General features: G+C 62.0%; 2 protein-coding genes across 2 annotated transcripts in view; one reads left to right on the forward strand and one right to left on the reverse strand.

Annotated features, from left to right (window-relative positions):
* Positions 1–191: 191 nt before the first annotated feature.
* SPIRE2 (spire type actin nucleation factor 2) lies at positions 192–7567 on the reverse strand. Its single transcript, XM_075039356.1, has 15 exons — positions 7351–7567; positions 4123–4160; positions 3476–3838; positions 3065–3145; positions 2828–2992; positions 2637–2723; positions 2356–2479; positions 2085–2254; positions 1826–1976; positions 1570–1703; positions 984–1118; positions 845–912; positions 708–735; positions 491–606; positions 192–402 (listed from the first exon to the last, which is right to left on the reverse strand). Exons 1-15 carry the CDS (start codon positions 7565–7567, stop codon positions 192–194), a joined length of 2088 nt encoding a protein of 695 aa, XP_074895457.1.
* A 5158-nt stretch (positions 7568–12725) lies between these two features.
* FANCA (FA complementation group A) overlaps positions 12726–16359 on the forward strand; it is a 39792-nt gene continuing 36158 nt past the window's right edge. Inside the window, exons 1-4 of the mRNA XM_075039316.1 lie at positions 12726–12917; positions 14662–14734; positions 15162–15358; positions 15971–16066. Of these exons, the coding sequence (XP_074895417.1) occupies positions 12726–12917; positions 14662–14734; positions 15162–15358; positions 15971–16066 (558 nt within the window). The remainder of the gene's footprint in view (positions 12918–14661; positions 14735–15161; positions 15359–15970; positions 16067–16359) is intronic.

The raw sequence follows: 16359 nt of genomic DNA on the forward strand, positions 1-16359 counted from the left end.
GGGGCTGTGCCAGCATCCCACCGGTGGCGGGGATGGCAGGCGCCCCGCTGTGCTCCAGTCCTTGCCTCCCCCTGGTCCGTAAGATATATAAATATAGAGGCTGTATGTATACATCCTATGTATATATGTACATCCGGGTGGCCGCTAGCGGGGTCTGCGCTGGGGCGGCCGGCACCCTCACACCGGGCCCCTCACTTGTGCCAGGAGTCGCCGTAGAGGGAACGGGCCTTGATGGCGCGGCGCGGCGCGGCGTTGAGGACGGCCACGCTGCGGCGGCTGGAGCAGATGACGTCGGTGACGAAGCCGGCGCAGTCGCTGCAGACGTCGCGCAGGACGGAGCCCTGGGCGTAGATGTGGGGGAACTCCTCTTCCACCCGGCGCCAGCACGTGCCCGGGAGCGAGCTGCGGCACAGGGCACCCTGTCAGCCCCCTGGCCCCAGGAGGAGGAGGAGGAGGAGGGAGGAGGAAGGCTCAGGGCCGCAGGACTCACTGGAAGGTCTCTCTCCTCCGCAGCGGCAGGGCTTTGGCCAGCAGCGAGCCCGGGAGGCTCTCGAAGCCCAGCGCGTAGACAGGGATGTGAGCCAGCTTCTTGGAAGGCATCTTCATCTGCCGGGTGTGTGGGCGTCAGGGTGGGACGGGGACAGGGATGGGGACGGGGCAGGGAGGGGACAGGGACACAGTGGCACCGGCCGGAGCCGGTCCCTTACCTTCAGGCTGCAGGAGCTGCAGACGGACCTGGGGACACAGAGAGAGGCCGGTGAGCGGGGCCACGGCAGGCACCCTCTGGCCACGGTGGGCACCCTCCTGCCACCTTCCCAGCCCCGTGGCACGGCACGGCGCTCACCGCTTGCAGAAGAGGCACGCCGCAGGCCACGAGAAGAGGGGGAACTTGGCCCTGCAGCAGCAGCAGACCTGCGGACAAAGAGGGGTGAGAGCCGGGGGCCGGGCGGGCGGCACTCGGCCCCTCCGGCCCCAGCTCCCACCTTCCCCTTCCGCAGGCTGCTGTACAGCTCCTTGCTCTGCAGGAACTTCTCCATCTCAGCCTTGACCAGCACCCTGCGCACGTTGATCATCTCCTCCACGGTGAGGGCCAGGCTCTCCACAGGGTGGCTGAACTCCTGCTGGCGAAGGGGGACGAAGCATGGCCCAGAGCATCCCTGTGCCAGGGGCAGAGCCTCCCGGCATGGGCACACAGCATCCTGGCATGGGCAAAACATCCCCAACACGGGCAGCGCGTCCCGGCACAGCCAGGGTATCCCAGCACAGGCAGGGTATCCCAGCATAGGCAGAGCATCCCCGGCACAGGCAGAACCTTTCGGCACAGGCAGAGCATCCCGGGCAGAGGCAGAGTGTCTCCGGCACAGGCAGAGCCTCCCGGCACGGGCAAAGGGCACACAGCATGGCGTGCCTCAAGCCCCACATCCCATGGAGAGGGAGCGGGGAGGCTACGGGGACTCCCTGGCCACCTCATGCCCTCGTGCCAGGCTGCCGTGTGCCCGTGGTCATGCTCGCATGGTGTCCCCAGCCCCAGTGTCACCAGCCCAGCCAAGCCCCACCGCCAGCACTCACAAGCCAGAGGTGCTTGGAGCTGGTGCCGGGGGCAGCGCCGGATCCATCCTCTGGCCTCTCCTCCACGGCGCCGAGGGCAGCCCGGGGTGGTGCTGAGCCATCTGGCAGCGGGTGGCAGCTAGCGGGGACGGAGCCTGTGGGGACGGATGAGGAGGCAGTGGCAAGGCCGGTGCCGCTTCTGCCGCCGGGCACGGCACAGCCACCCTGGGGATGGGGGGACGGGGGTGGCACGGGGCTAGGGACCTCCGGCAGGTACCTGAGCGGGGCCGGGGCTCGGGCTGCAGCGGCTCCGGATCCTGGGGCGCAGCCTGGCCGCCCCCGAGCTGGCTCTGCAGCTGTGCCAGGTCCTGCTCAGAGAAGGAGCGGTCCCGCTTCAGCGGCACCTCCGTGCCCGGAGAATCCTCCTCCTGCATGGCCATGGGCAACGCATCACCCCGGGGACCCCCTCGTCCCCCCGGCACCTCCCGTGTCCCCCCAGCCTCCACCCTCCCGCCCTGCCAGGTCCCTTCTCTTGCCTCAGAGATGTTCATCTCCTCCATCTCGGCCAGGGTGGGCGCCTTGAGCAGGACACGGGGCCGTGGCCGTGCCGGCACGGTGCTTGCCGGCGGCCGGCAGAGCTCAAGGCAGGAGCTGGAGGCCAGGCGGCCGGAGCAGGCGTGGGGGATGCAGGGCAGGGAGCTGTAGCCTGCAGACAGGGACAGGGCTCAGCCCCGGCGTGACAGGGACCTGCCACAGTGCCAGGCACATCGCTGGCAGCCTGGCGTGGCCGGGAGGGGATGCCGGTACCTTTCTGGCTGCGGTACGCCGCCTCCACGGGCCGAAGCTTCCTCTCCTGCCTGATCTCCTCTAGGATCTTCTCATGGAGCGTCCTCTGCTTCTGGGGCAGGGGCCGCAGCCGCCGCTCCGATGCCTGCAGGACGCACGGATGGGACCTCAGGCGGTGGCCACAGCTTGGGGCTGACCACCCTCAGGGTGCCCACCCAGGTGGGGATGGCACCCATGGGACCCCCCCAGAGCCCAGGCTGGGCACTCCTATGCCACAGAGGTGTCCCAGTGCTGGCATTCACCTGCTTCAGTGGGGGCCGGGAGCGGATAAAATCGAGGATGAGCTCGTGGGCATCCTTTTTCACTCGGGGGGGGATGTCTCCGTCCACCTGGGAAAGGGCACAGGGGCCATGGGCAGCGTCAGTGCCAGGGCCGGCAGTCAGTGGGGCACCACGGCGGGGGGCCGGCATGGGGGCAGCCCGGCCGCGCTCACCATGACCTTGCGGAGTTTGTAGTTGCGGGCGCGGATGTCCTGCATGAGCATCTCGAAGGGGGTGAGCTGGTACTCGGTGGGGAGGGGGTTGAACTGCTTCTCCTGGACCTTCTTCAGCTTCACACCGTGCCGCAGCTCCCGCATCAACTGCACCCACAGCCGGGCCTGGGCGGGGGACACGGCGTCAGCCCCCGCACGGCCCCGGCATGGCTCCCGCGCCCGGCCACGCCGCCGTACCCAGTCGGTGTTGCGCAGGTTGCCCAGCTCCGCCGCCGGCCGCTCCTCCGCCTCCTCATCCTCCTTCAGCTTCTGCAGCATCTGCCGTGGTACGAGACGCCGTCACCCTGCCCCGGCACCCGGCGGCACCAAGGGTCCGGCCGGTGCCGTGCCATGGGGCCGCAGCACCGACGTGCACCCCCAAAGCACCCCCATCCCCTCTACGAGCTGTCACCGCCGGCACCAGCCCAGGGAAGGTAGGAGCCGGCGGTGCCACGGCACGGCACCGCGGGAGAGGGTGTATGTCCCAACGCCGGCACTGGCAGCCCTGGTCAGGGCGAGCAGAGGGGAGCATCGCACTCGCCCCAGTGTTTTGGGCCCGTGGGTGGTTTCCCCGGCCGGGCAGTGGTGCCGGTGGGTGCCCGCGCTTACCTCCTTGGCATCCCGGATCTTGGCAAGGAAGGCTTTCAGCTCCACGGTCTCGGCGAAGAGCGCCCGGCAGACGGCCTGGTAGTGCGCCTGGGCCTCAGCGGGGTCGGCCAGGCGGGCGGCACAGCACCGCATGGCTTGGCCGAAGGTGCGCACGGCGCGCGGCGGCCCCTCGCCCCCCCCCTCCTCCTCCTCCTCCTGCCCCCCATAGCCCTCGTCGGCCGTGCCGCAGCCGCTGTCCTCCGAGTCGCTGTTGGTCATCAGGTCGATGAGTTGCTCCAGCCGCGGGCTCAGCTCCCGCTCCTCGTTCTCATCCAGCCCCCAGTCCAGCGCCCGGTAGATGGCGAAGCCCAATGACTGCACCATCTGTGGGGAGACGGCACCGGCTGGGGCCCGGCTGGACCCTGGCACCAGTGGCACTGGGGGGAGCCCCTCGGCACATGTGGCCGGCCCCGGCTGCCCCCCGACCCCCAGCCGTCAGTGCTGGGTCTTATCCCCCTGCTGCGCCCCAGGACCCCCTCACCGCGAGGCAAAGGGGGCAGGCGGCAGCGGTGCCCACCCAGGGACCCCTGTGCCAGCGTGCCATGGCAGATGGGCCAGGTCACCAGCGAGCTGCAGCGGGACCGGGTGGGCGTCTGGCCCCCACGTACCTGGGCTTCGGCGGAGGGCGTCAGCAGCGGGGGCAGCTCTGGGGGGAAGGAGGGCAGAGTCACTGCTGGCACCCGCGGCCCCCGCACTGGGTATCCCCCTCGGCGTCACCTCCTGTCCCGCACCCCAGGGATGCTGCACCCACCTGGCCCTGCCTGTGGGGCACCCAGTGGGGCCACCTTGAGTGGGTCCCATCCCCAGCAGCTCCTACCCCACGCTGGGACCCCCATCCCCATCCAATTCCATCCTGACCTAGTCTTAGGACACAACTCCACGGGACAACAGGGACCTGTGTGTTGAGCCTCGGCATCGGGCAGTGCCGGCTGCGAGCTGGCGGCACAGCCTCCATTGCTTTCCCTGCCCTGCTGAGCACGGCAGGCTTCACTGGGCATTGCAGCCGATGCCGGCCCTGGGCAACGAGCCCAAACACGAACCAGCCACTCGGCCCTGCTGCCTCCGGCCGGACCCAGGAGACACATCAGGGGCAGCAGTGTCACCCCTTTACCCCTCGCTGGAGCGAGCTGAGAGCTCTGCACCCGCAGGGAAGTGCTCCCCGCACTCCCCTGGGCTGCGGGCACCAGCAGCATGGACACTGGCAGCGTGGGCACTGGCAGCATGGGCACCGGCAGCGTGGGCGGCAGCAGTGTGGGCACTGGCAGGCAGGGACGCGGTGAGGACTCGCAGATCACCCACAAGAGGCAGCCTGGGTGCCCGGTGTGGGCTGCAGTGACGGGTTGTGCCAAACAAACGATGCTGCTTTCCACTGCAGAGCCAGCACACACACACAGCACTGTGCCTACACACACACGAGCCCAGGACACACTCATGGGCAGCTCATACCCTCCCGGCAGCTGGACAGCCACAGGATGAGGAGCAGAAGTGGCTTTTGCAGCATCCCCGAAGGCAGTGCCCTGGGGCCCCCAGCTCCGCTTTCCCGATAGCAGCCACAGAGCCGCTTCCACGGCCCAGGGGAGTGCCAGCCATTAGCTCTCCATTTAGCTGATCGATGTGGCAGCCGCGGGGAAGTGCCGGCCATGTGCCGGCCGTGGCTGCGTGGGCCCAGCCTGGGACCTGCTGGGGATGCCAGCCCAAACACCGCATGAGAAAGGCAGCGCAAGCAGTGGAGACGCAGAGTCTGGCCCTGCTGTGGTGCCACGCATGAGCCCGAGATCACCCCTGTGCCCCCAGGCTGTGCCCGGCTCCCACTGCAGTGCCAGCCCTGGGATGCTTTGCCCTGGCTGGGAGAGGACATGGCAGCACATCCCCTGGGATGCCGCCACCGACACCCTGGACCCCGTGCCCAGCTGGAGCCCCCTCTCACTGACCATGGCTCGGCAAACACTGAGCCTGGCTGGTCCCAGCAGCTCCCTTGAGCCACTGTGGCATGGCTGAGGAGGGAGTTCCCATGGGACAGGGAATTGGAGCGGCTCAGGTGGGTGCTGCCGGGTCACCCGTCCCGGATCCAGCCCCGTGCCCAGATGGAGCTGCCGAGCCATGTGCCAGGCCGGTGCTGCCACCTGTAGCGGTGCTGGGAGTCGCCCAGAGCCCTTCCAGCTTTGCACTTTGCTGCAAAGGACCCAGATTCATCCCTGGGGAGATGGCTCAGGCTGGCATAGGAGGGACTTGGGAGCAGAAGGTGGCGCGGTGGCACCGGCTCTGGCACAGTGTCCGTGGTGGCTCAGGGAAGGGTGTGGGGCCACTTCCCTGTGCAACCGGCAGAGCTGGTGTGACCACGCCATGCCCAGCCGCCACGGGCACGTGCCGTGCCTGTGCGTGGCCCTGCCCTGGGCATGGATCTGCCCCACGCACCCCAGTCCCTGTGGGCTGCCTGCGCCCCATCTCCCCCGGCTCAGCTCCACGCTCGTCCCCCTGCCACTGGGAGCATCCCCTGCCCGGCCACCGGCAGCGAGGACACGCAGTGACACCACAGCGTCCCTGCCCGGCCGTGGGCGAGGACAGGCGAGCTGCCCGGGAGGCCCCGCAGCGTCCGACAGTGCCGCCGTCCCCGGGCACGCTGACCTCCCCGTGGGGCGAGGCGGGTGAAGCCGTTTGCCGCGCTCTGTCATTAGGCGCAGGGGTGCTCCTCGCCGCGCCGAGCTGAGCCACCCGAGCCACGCAGCATCGCTGCTGGCAGCCGGCCGAGCCTAATTACAGCCCGTAACTACCGCGGCCCTGCCCAGCAGCGCCAACCACCCGCAGAGAGGGCACGGCCGTGAGTCCGAAGGTCAGGGACGGTGCTGCCCCAAAACGCCCCTTCCAGGGTGCTGGGAGAGGGCGAGGGCCGCGGCCCCACAGTGGCACACCAGGTTGGGGTTGGGGTCCCCTGCGGGGTCCGAGTGTGCAGGTGCGTTCAGGCGTGTGCGGTGGGTGTGCCCGTGTATGTGCCGTGTGTGTGCAGGTGTGCGTCCCCGTGTCCGTCTGTCTGTCCTTGCCGTATGTCCTGCCCGCCCCGACAGGCTCGGTGTCCTGCAGCCCCACGGTGGGTCCGGGGGGTGAGTCCCGCACCCACGGGCACCCTGCACACCCCCACCCCCCGGGTCCAGCTTCACCAGATCACCTGGCCAGGCCCTGCCGGTGCCGGTGCCGGTACCACACCAGCCCTGGACCTCCGAGTCACCGGCCCCCCACCTGTGCCGGTACCCGCAGTGCCAGCGCCGGTCCCGGCTGTGCCAGCGCTGGTGCCGATGCCGGTCCCCCCTTGCCAGGGCCGGGGTTTGGGGTTCGCCCCCACCCCTGCCGGTGCCAGTGCCGCCTTCTTGTGCCCCCCCCCGGTGCCGGTGCCGGCCCTCTCGCCAATCCACCCGGTTTCTCCGCTGCCTCCCCCCCGCAGCCGATGTCCCCAGTGCCGCACCCGTCCCCTGCCGCCAGTGCCGGCGACGCCAGCGCCTGCCCGCTCCCCCTTGCCGGTGCCTCTTCCCCTGCCCATCCCCCGCTGCCGGTCCCGGTCCTTCTCCTCCGCTGCCGTTCCCTCCCGCCGGGACCGCTCCCGGTGCCCCCCCCCCTCCCCGCTGCCTCTATCCCCGATCCCTCCGCGGCCCCGCCGCCGGCCTCCCGGGGCGGGTCGGCGCGGTGCAGCACCCCCTGCCGTTGCCGTTGAATAAGTCCCGGTGCCGGTAAATCCCCTATACCCCCCCCCTTCTTCCCGGTGTCGGCGCCCCCCCCCCCCCCCAAAAAAAAACCCCAACCAAACTCCGCTGCCGGTACCACCCCTCCTCGCTGCGTTCTCTTACCGGGCGGAGGTGCGGGCAGAACGACGCTGCCGTCACCGCGGAGACGAATGTCGGCGGTGCGGAGCGGGGGGGCGGCGGGGGCGGCGGCGGCGGCGGCGGCGCGGCAGCCCTGGAAGCAGAGGGCCCAGGCCTGCTCCTCGTTCAGCGGCTGCTCGTAGCACTTCAGCACCTCCTCCAGGGACAGCTCCCGCGGGGCCCCGCCGCCCGCCCGCGCCATCGCCCCATCCCCGCCGGCCGCCGCCGCCGCCGCCGCCGCCGCCGTACGGGCGGGCGGGGCCCCGGGAGGGGCGGGGTGGGGAGCGGGGGGGTGAGAGGCGGCGGAGCGGAGCGGAGAGGAGCGGAGCGGAGCGGAGCGGAGAGGCTGGCGGCGGGGGATCGGCACCGCCCCCGCGCCCGCCGCTCGGCCACGCCTTGCGCCACCGCCCGCCCCACCGGGAGGCGACGCGGTGGAGGAGGCGGGAGAGCGAAGGGGAACGGAGCGGCTCGGTAGGGTACGGACCGGACCGGACCGGCTAGGCTGGCGGGGTGCAGGATCGGGGTGAAGGACCGGGTGTCGCCGGTGTGGGGTGCGGGGCATGTGACGGGGGGGGGGACGGGACACACGCGGTTGTGGCTTCTGCTCCCTGAGAGGTGCGGGGTGGCCACGGGCCACGGCTCGGCCCCAGCCCAGGGGCAGGAAGCCCACGGAACCCCCGTGCCACGCGTGGGGCAGGAGGGTGTTGAGACACGATGGCCTCAGGGGCAGGGGGTCACCTGGGGAAACATGGTCACGGCCGGGGGGGGCTCGGCTCGGCTGGTTTGGGGAGCTGGGGGAGGAAAGGGGCCAGGCTGGGGCAATAAAACTCCGCGGGAGGGAAGGAGAAGAGCTCTGGATGCTGCAGCATGGTTCGGGCACGGCCAGGAGCGGCAGAAGTCAGTGGAAGGTGCTGGGGTGAGGAGCTGGAGTCTCTAAGGAGACAGTGTCCCATGGGAACACGGGGTGGGGGGGACGATGTCCCGCAGCCACCGGGAAAGGCTGGCGTGGCACGGTGCCAATAGCAGGGTCATGCCCAGGCACCATCCCTCCAGACCTGTGGGGCAGGCAGGACCGTCCTGGCAGAGCAGAAAGGACAGCCGGCTCTCCGTGAAAGGTCAGATAAAGCAAATTAAAGTTCTTGTCATCATGAGCTTCCCATTTCCATGATGGAAGGAGCATAAAACCCCACCTCAGGTCCATTAACTCATAAGCATAAACTGGGGCCAATCCCAGAGCCGTGCTGGCAGGGCTGGGAGAGGGATGGAGCTGGCACACAGGTGCTCGTCTATCCCACACGGCCAAAGAACTGCCTTGAGGCCAGAGACCTCTGGCAAAGAGTCTGGGACGGTGCCTGCAGCACCACGGGAGAGAAATGCCCTCCAATGCCTGTCCCAGAGAACCTGAGCAGTGTCAGCTCCATCTTTGGGGAAGGAAATGAGAGAACAGAGTTGGACAGCTGGGAAATGCAGCCCTGCGTGATGCCCTGGGATTTGGGAAGGGGGAGGATGGACACAGGTGATCCAAACTGTCCGTACATCTCTGGGATTACTCAAATGCACCATCGCCAGGGTGGGAGCACATTGAAGGGGGTTGGGAGTACAGTACCGGCCTCAGCCCTGGCTGGATCCGCACATCACAGAATAGCCGCACGGCTCCGGCCCCCTGGAGCAGCTCTTGGCTGCGACGCTGACGTCTGAGTCTGGCTTTCCGCACCAACGAGTGAGATTTGAATGCGACATTTACCCTGTAATCAGCAGGCTTTGGAGCCTGCTTGGGAAGTGACTTTAGAGGGAAGAAAGCTGCGCGTGCTGCCCGCCACAGCGGGTCCGTGCCGGGCCAAGCCGGCTGCTGGCTTTCCTGCGCCACACACACCTGCCAGTGCCTCCGGACACAGCCAGGGCGGCACCGTCGGGGATAGAAGTGGGGAGGACGCGCGGCGTTTGAAGGCGGTTATAACCCAACCTGCAGGATTAATGGGAATACATTTGAATTCTAAAGCACAAAGCCCTTTGCTTTGGGTAAAACTGTAATTAATATGAAATCAAGATGTAATTAAAAGCTACCGTCTTGGAAAAAATCAAACAAAAGCCAAGTGTGTATGTCCATAGGGGAAATATAATTAAAAATGAAAGAAATAGGGGAAAAATAAATGAACAGGTTGGGAAATGGTTGCAGAGCAGTATGGGAGGGTTAGATTTCCCGCCTCCCTGCCACCTTTGGCATCGAAGCAGGACATGCCCCAGCGAGACGGCTGCGGAGCCAGGACGGAGGGCAGAGCCCTTTCCCAGCAGCCTGCAGCAGGGCTGCGTGCTGTGTGCCGTGTTTGTTTGCAGGTAATACATTCACATGGGTTTCATCTGTCATATGCAAAAAATTTCCTTAAAAAGCCACAGGGACCTGAGATGAGTGCACAGAGCACCCGTGGGGTTGGACGCACCTATCCCAGTTTCCTTAGATGCTGCAATAAACTGGGGACCATGAAAGGAGAGAGCATTTTACAAGGTAGGTCACTCTTGTGTGCTGGCCTCAGATGTGGTCGGGAGTTCGAGGATCTTGCTGGCATCACTGCCTGCTGTGCAGCCCCTGGCTCCGGGCAGCAACGCCGAGCTCTTGGCTGCTCCTCCCTGCACCCCCTCAGAGGGTTTCTCATCGGTTTGGCCACCACGGTGATGATTTTCCCCTGGTTTTTCTTAGGTCAAACCAGAGATGAGTCCCTGACTACCTGGTGTAATGGGCCACTTGCTGCTCCCAGACTTTCTGGCTCCCCAAAACACCCCGGCCAGCCCTGAATCAATCAAGCCCCGGCCCCGAGACTGCCACTTCAGTCTCACTGAGGCGGATGCCAAGCCCTGTCCTGCTGCATTCACCACTGCTGCCCTACATGCTGGTCTGGTGCAGAGCGGGTCTGCAGCATTGCTGTCTGCCAGGAGGTACCAGGCTCCTGGGGCGCAGATGCTGTAAGAGCTCCCCAGCCTCCTCTCTGCATGAATAAACTTCTGGAGCACCCCAGAAACCCAAGCTCCAGGTCAGATGGCCTGCTGGGGCCAGCCATGCCGAGTGATCCCTTCGGAGGAGCACGAGCACGCTGATCCATGCTCCTGATGAAAGCAATGGGGTTGTGAGCATGGTGGCCAGCCCTGTCCTCAACTGCAACTGAGGAGGACCCGGGACATGGATGAGCCCGTTCCTGCCAGGCAAGCGTGGCTCACGGGTGTGATGCTTGAAGAGATCAGGCCGGATTCTGCAAAGCCGTCTGCCTTGTGGAGTCAGTTTTATTGCAAAGGTCTCTGGGTTTTCGCACACCTCTTGTCCAGGTGCGAGCAGCCAGGCTAAACCTTTCTCTGAACAAGGGGAGCAAGCCCGCAGGCTTTCCTGCCCTTCTCCAGAGCTGCCAGTCCCACATTACTGCCTCTGGGCCAGATCGTGCTCTTGACGCAGCTGTACCTGGTCCTGCTGCCCAGCACAGCCGGGCTCTGCCAGATCTGTCCTGCTGCAGGAGGAGAGCAAGGCACTGCAAAGGGCTCAGGGGCTGGAGAGGCAGAGAGATTGAATCACAGAGCGCTTGTTAAAGCTCCATTTCCTTTCCAGAGTCGTCTTCATTAATATTTTAATTAAAACCAATTCTCTGCACGGACTGCATTAACTTGGTGTACCTCGCAGATAATGCATTGAAGGATTAAATATAGCAAGACCAGCTCTTTGCAGGCCAGTAAACCAGCGAGGCTGCAGAGACCTGCCGGCAGTATTAGTAATAGAGACATTTACTGTTCCATTGCCACCCACGGGCGATGGCGTCCCTGGCCCGCAGCGTGAGACCCCCACAGACGTGGGGCTCTGCGACACACGGGACACGGCTACCGGCCTGTCCGCAGGGAGCCAGGGTTGCTCGGGGAGGATGGGACAGCGGACATCCTCGGGGAGGATGGGACAGCGGACATCCCGGTGGCCCTGAGCCCCCACGTTCCTGGGACATGTCCCAGTGGCTGGAGCTCAGCTCAGCCCCCGAGGCTGTGCAGTGCCGACCTCAGAGCTCACAGACGGGCAGCTTCCCCTCACCTCCAGCCGAAATTACCCTCCCTGCCCCGTCCCATGCTCTCCTTTTTATCTCTTTGTACCTTGCTAAGTAATTCCTTCTTCCCTCCTTATCTCCGAGATGTTTGGAGGCAGGTCCTTCCCTTCCCTTCCCTTAGTGATGTAAATATTTCATTCTATTGCAGATGACTCCTTCCGGCTTCTTAATCACGTTAATTACTGGCTCTAACCTCAGTCCCGCCCCCCTCAATTCCTCCAGTACTGACCCCCATTCTGACTCAGTACTCCCGCTCCCCTCGGAGCCTGTTCCTCCCGGCTGTGCCTTCCCAGGGACAACTCGGAGGTGCTACGTCCCACAGCCCCGCTCCCACCTGCGTCCCCACTCCCTCAGCTGTCACCCGTGTCCTCCGTTCCCCTGCGTAGGCCATCCCCACCACCTGCAAAACAAGCCCCTTGCAGATGTCCCCCCTGGCAGGGAAGAGGTTTTGATTTGCTTTGCTGGCTTGGGGCTCCTCCAGCTCCCCAGGCAGCTCCAGAATTGGGGGTTTAAAGCGATTCAGAAATGTGATTTTGGAAAGGGTTTCACTCTCTGTCCCCAAGCTGAGATTCGGTGCGGTGGTGACTTTCCGGCACGGTTGGCAGGCTGGTTGGGGGACCCCATCGCACCGCCAGGGCCAGACCTGGAGCCTCGCCTCCCGCGATGCTGCCGGGAAATGTTTTCCCGGGCTCTCGTCAGCGAGCGCTGCTGACTCACTCGCTCCACCGCAATAAAAACATCCCACGGCCAATTCCAGCACGGCCTGTTCGACGTCTGCGAACAGAAGCCAGCCTCCCCACGGTGAACACCCCGGGGTTGTTCACCTGCCCGTACGCCGCCACCCTCCTCATAACGAATTGCTGCCTCCTGCCCCGAACCCTCTGCGGGGCACGCTAACGGCACCTAACCAGCCGTTCGTCTCCGGGAAGGATTAGATGAGAGGCAACCGGGGAAAAATCCCTGTGGGAATTCCACACTGCTCCCTCCGAAACCTTTATTGCCGGCAGCAATGCCCGGCTGGTGACTTCTGCCCTTGGGAGTTCCAGCCTCCTCTTGTCCCCTTCCCTGGGTGGTACAAGGGGCACCCAGCACCCTCGTCCCCCAGGGACACCCAGCCGGTCTGTGGGGGTCTGTGAGACACACACCCCCCCCCCCCCAGCCGAGGTGATGCCCCTCAGGGTCTGTCAGGGGAAAGCTCCTTCTCCTGGGGGCCATATGGCGGGGAGCCACCCACACACACTGCCGCAAACAGCCTCTGTGGAGTGTGTCCCCCCACATCCCACCTCAGCCATGCCGCCCCGCCACCTGACACAAGAGCTACCCCCCCAAATCGACACCGGTCGCCCTCCCCAACATGGCAGCCGCACCACCTCCGCCACTACCAAGATGGCGGTAGGGCAGGCGGGACCAGAGCGCGTTTCCAGCCAATGGGCGGAGGCGGCGTCCCCCGGCGGGCAGCCAATGGCGGCGCAGGGCGGGCGGGTTTGTTTGGCGGGAAGCGGGCGGGGGCCGCCGTGATGGCGGGCCCGGGCGGGAGGACGTGGAGGGACCTGCTGGGTAGGTGCGGGCTGGGTAGGCCGGGGCTCTTCTGAGTGAGCTCTTGGCCTGGCGCTTCCCGCAGGGACAGCGGAGGGAAAGCGAGGGGTGAATGGCCCCTCTTCGCCCTCATATACCTCGCTGCTCTGGCCTGTGTGGTGCTCTGGGCTCCTGGCAGCCCCTCACCTCAGCTCCTCCTCAGCCCTGCTGCTTCTGCTCCTCCCAGGGACCCTCTCCCAAACGCTGGTGGCCTTCCTGTGGCCCTGCTGCAGCTCCTCTCCTGGGGTGGGGGTGTCAGGGCAGCACTTTGTTTGCTTTGGGCCAAGGGCCTTTGGAGGCTGATGGCTGACAGTGCCTGGCAGGTCCTTGGCTGTGCTGGGCTGCTCATGCTGAAGGCCATGGGGCTTTGTCTGCTCACCTGCCCGGAGCAAACCTGTCAGAAACATCCTGCACTGCTCCTGTCATGCTGCCAGCTAACGAGGGTCTGACCGGGGCCAACTTTGCCCCGTCAGTGACGTCTACTGTAGCAGTAAAGAGAGGGAGATGTCCCTGGGGGCTGTCAGAGCAAGCTGTGGTTATAAAAGAAATCCCAACTTCTCAGCAGGGAGAGCCAGGAAACGAAAAAGTGCCTTTAGGAGCGGAGCAGAGCTCCAGGAAGCAGCTCTGCGCCTTCTGGATCGCCATCAGAACCTGAATGACCTCCTCCTGGAGGTAGGAGTGGGCAGTTTGGGGTGTAGTGGTCAGGCTGGGGATCGTGGGACATGCCAGCTGGAGGTGGGTTCCACCAGGGCCCTTCCTAGGGCAACTGTAGAATGAATGTACTGGGAACACAGTTTTCATGACAAGTGAAAAGAAAAAACAATGCTGTGGGAATAAGCTGAACTTTAGAAGTCTGTGTTGCAGAAATGAGATTCCCCCCCCCCCCCCCTTTATTCCTCTGTTTTATTGTTGCAGACTAAAAATTGCTAAGCATGGTTTGGATTTGAGACAAAGGGAAATCCAGCACCTTTTCCTTGGGGTCAGAACTGGCTTCTTGTGAATATGGGGGGGGGGGGGGGAATCAGGAGAGTCTATTGGGTTTTCTCTGAATTACCAACCATTTCTGACTAATGTGACTGTCTTTATGAAAACCTGTGTCATTTGCCTATATAGGCACTTGAGCCAACATTCTGACGGCCATGTTCTACCTTCTCCTCACATACTGGAGAGAGCTTTTGATTTTGGTAACTTGAATAGACTATTCAAATACTTCCCACAGTTCAGCCACAAGAATGTTTCTGTACAGAATATTTGTCTTTATAAAAAGAAAAAAGGGGATTTAACTAGAAAAAGATTCAACATTTTGACATGTTTCATCAAATATTTATGTCAGCGTGGCTTCACAGAAGGGACTTGAAAGACAGAAATTCTGTTCCTGGTGCTGCTGCTGATCTGTTGGGTGACTGGGGACAAGTAACTTTGACCTGTATCATCTTTTCTCTGCATAAACTGAAGATAACTGTACTTAAGCCTCTTATAAAGTACCCTGAAATCTCTGATTTATCACGACCGTGTGAGAGCTTGGTTAATTGCACTTCAGTTGCTCCAGCCCCCAAGAATGCCAGGGCTGCTCAGTATACTTTAGAGGGAATAGGTTTGAAATTGTGTGCAATAGACGGCTAAGACTGTTATGTTTTTGTTTGGCTTCCAGGTGGAAGATTCAGTCAAGCCAGGTGGACAGGGTGGTGTAGAGCACCAGGAAGTATCGTCAGAATCATTTATAGGTGAGTGAAAGAGTATCTATTGGAGACAGATGTGGGAAAGAACTTTTCTTTATGTACTGAATTTCTGCCTGTTAAATGCAATCCCAGTTTTACTTTCTTTTCATTGTTCTGGTTTCCCGCTTGGCTACTCATTTCTTACTTGCCCAGTGATGACACCGCTGGCAAGGTCTGATCATTAAATATTTTGATTACTTGAAAGTTTTACTGTGAGCCCTACAAGACTAAAATACAAAAATCTGCTTAGCGAGGATACTCCACCTCTGCCCCTGGTTGTTCTGCCCCTGTTTTTTGTGCAGTAAAGGAATGATCCATGGAAATAAAAGTGATTTGCAACAAATAACATCTGTGCTGTAAGGACTTTAAGACTTTGGGCTTCTGTCTTCATAGCCATGTGTTCAACCCCTTTTTTTTTCTCCCGTGCTGACAGCTTTCTGCTTTGTGGTTTGTTTTGGGTTTTTTTTTGTTTTTTTGTTTTTTTTAGTCTCTGTGCTGCAGGAACAGGCCTCAAGATTGGGTGTACCCACAGCAATATTGGCAGCCAAAAATGCTGTTACCAACATCGAGCGGATCTGCCAGGCTTCTGCAAGCCCCTTTCAAGTCCCACTGCTGAACTTGGACCAGAGAGTAAGGGAAAAGGTTTACATTTAGTTTATCAAGAAAACGGTATTGTTAGGTTTGACTTTAAACCCAGTTTATCTGTTCTGATAAAGTCACCCAAACATGTAGGACCTGAGCGGCTGATTATTCATTTATGTGTCCAATATGCTCACAGAAGTATGATGTTCTTCTCCTATACAGGGAAGCGGCTGGTTTTGACAGCTTGGAAATTAATTTTTTTGTCTGTTGCTGAAGTGCAGCGTTAACACAGGTCTCTGAGCAGATCCTGTGTTACAACCTCTGGTGTACCTCAGACTTGGTCTCTTTAAGCCACGATTCCACCTTTATCAATTGTCTCAGTTTGCGGTGTAGCCAGGTGTGGCGATGGCCATCCATACAAAAGCTGTGCCGTGGCTGCTGGCTCAGTTCACCTCTGAGGAGCTGTCAGGTGTCACTGCTGTCAGCCTGGCTGCCGTTACTTCAGCCTTAAGATGGAAAAGTTTGGGCCTTTCCCATGAATTCTCTCTATTATTCAAGCCTTTAAAAAGCAGTAAACAGGGAAAAGTAACACATTGTTTTTCTAAGAATGCATTATTTACAAAGGAAATTATTTCTGCTTAATTTATGGGGTTATTCCAGAAGAGGTTGTCTTGCTTGCTTCAAACGGTCAAAGATTTGCTGGCAAACAATGTGTTCTGTCGCTCGCTCTTCTGTCAAGAAATGTGGAAAATGAAGGTAAGAACTCATGGAGAAATGTTGCTGTGTTACAGACTGTTTAGACTTCACCTGTGTGTTTTCAACCCTCCTCTCCCATGAAGGCCAGGGATAACTTAAATGGACTAGTGAAGCGCTGTGATCTCTGTTCAGTTTCCCTCAGTGTTTTTCTTGCCACTGCTCACCTCTGCTCGTGGTTGACTGCAGTCATGAACTCATCTTGAGAATGACTGTGGTCTTTCTGACCTTTTAAAAGCATGAACTGAATTATAAATGATGGGGGTTTTTTTGTTTGTTTTGTTTATTTTAAAGCA

Source organism: Buteo buteo, chromosome 11, assembly GCF_964188355.1.
Source record: "Buteo buteo chromosome 11, bButBut1.hap1.1, whole genome shotgun sequence".
NCBI lineage: Eukaryota > Metazoa > Chordata > Aves > Accipitriformes > Accipitridae > Buteo > Buteo buteo.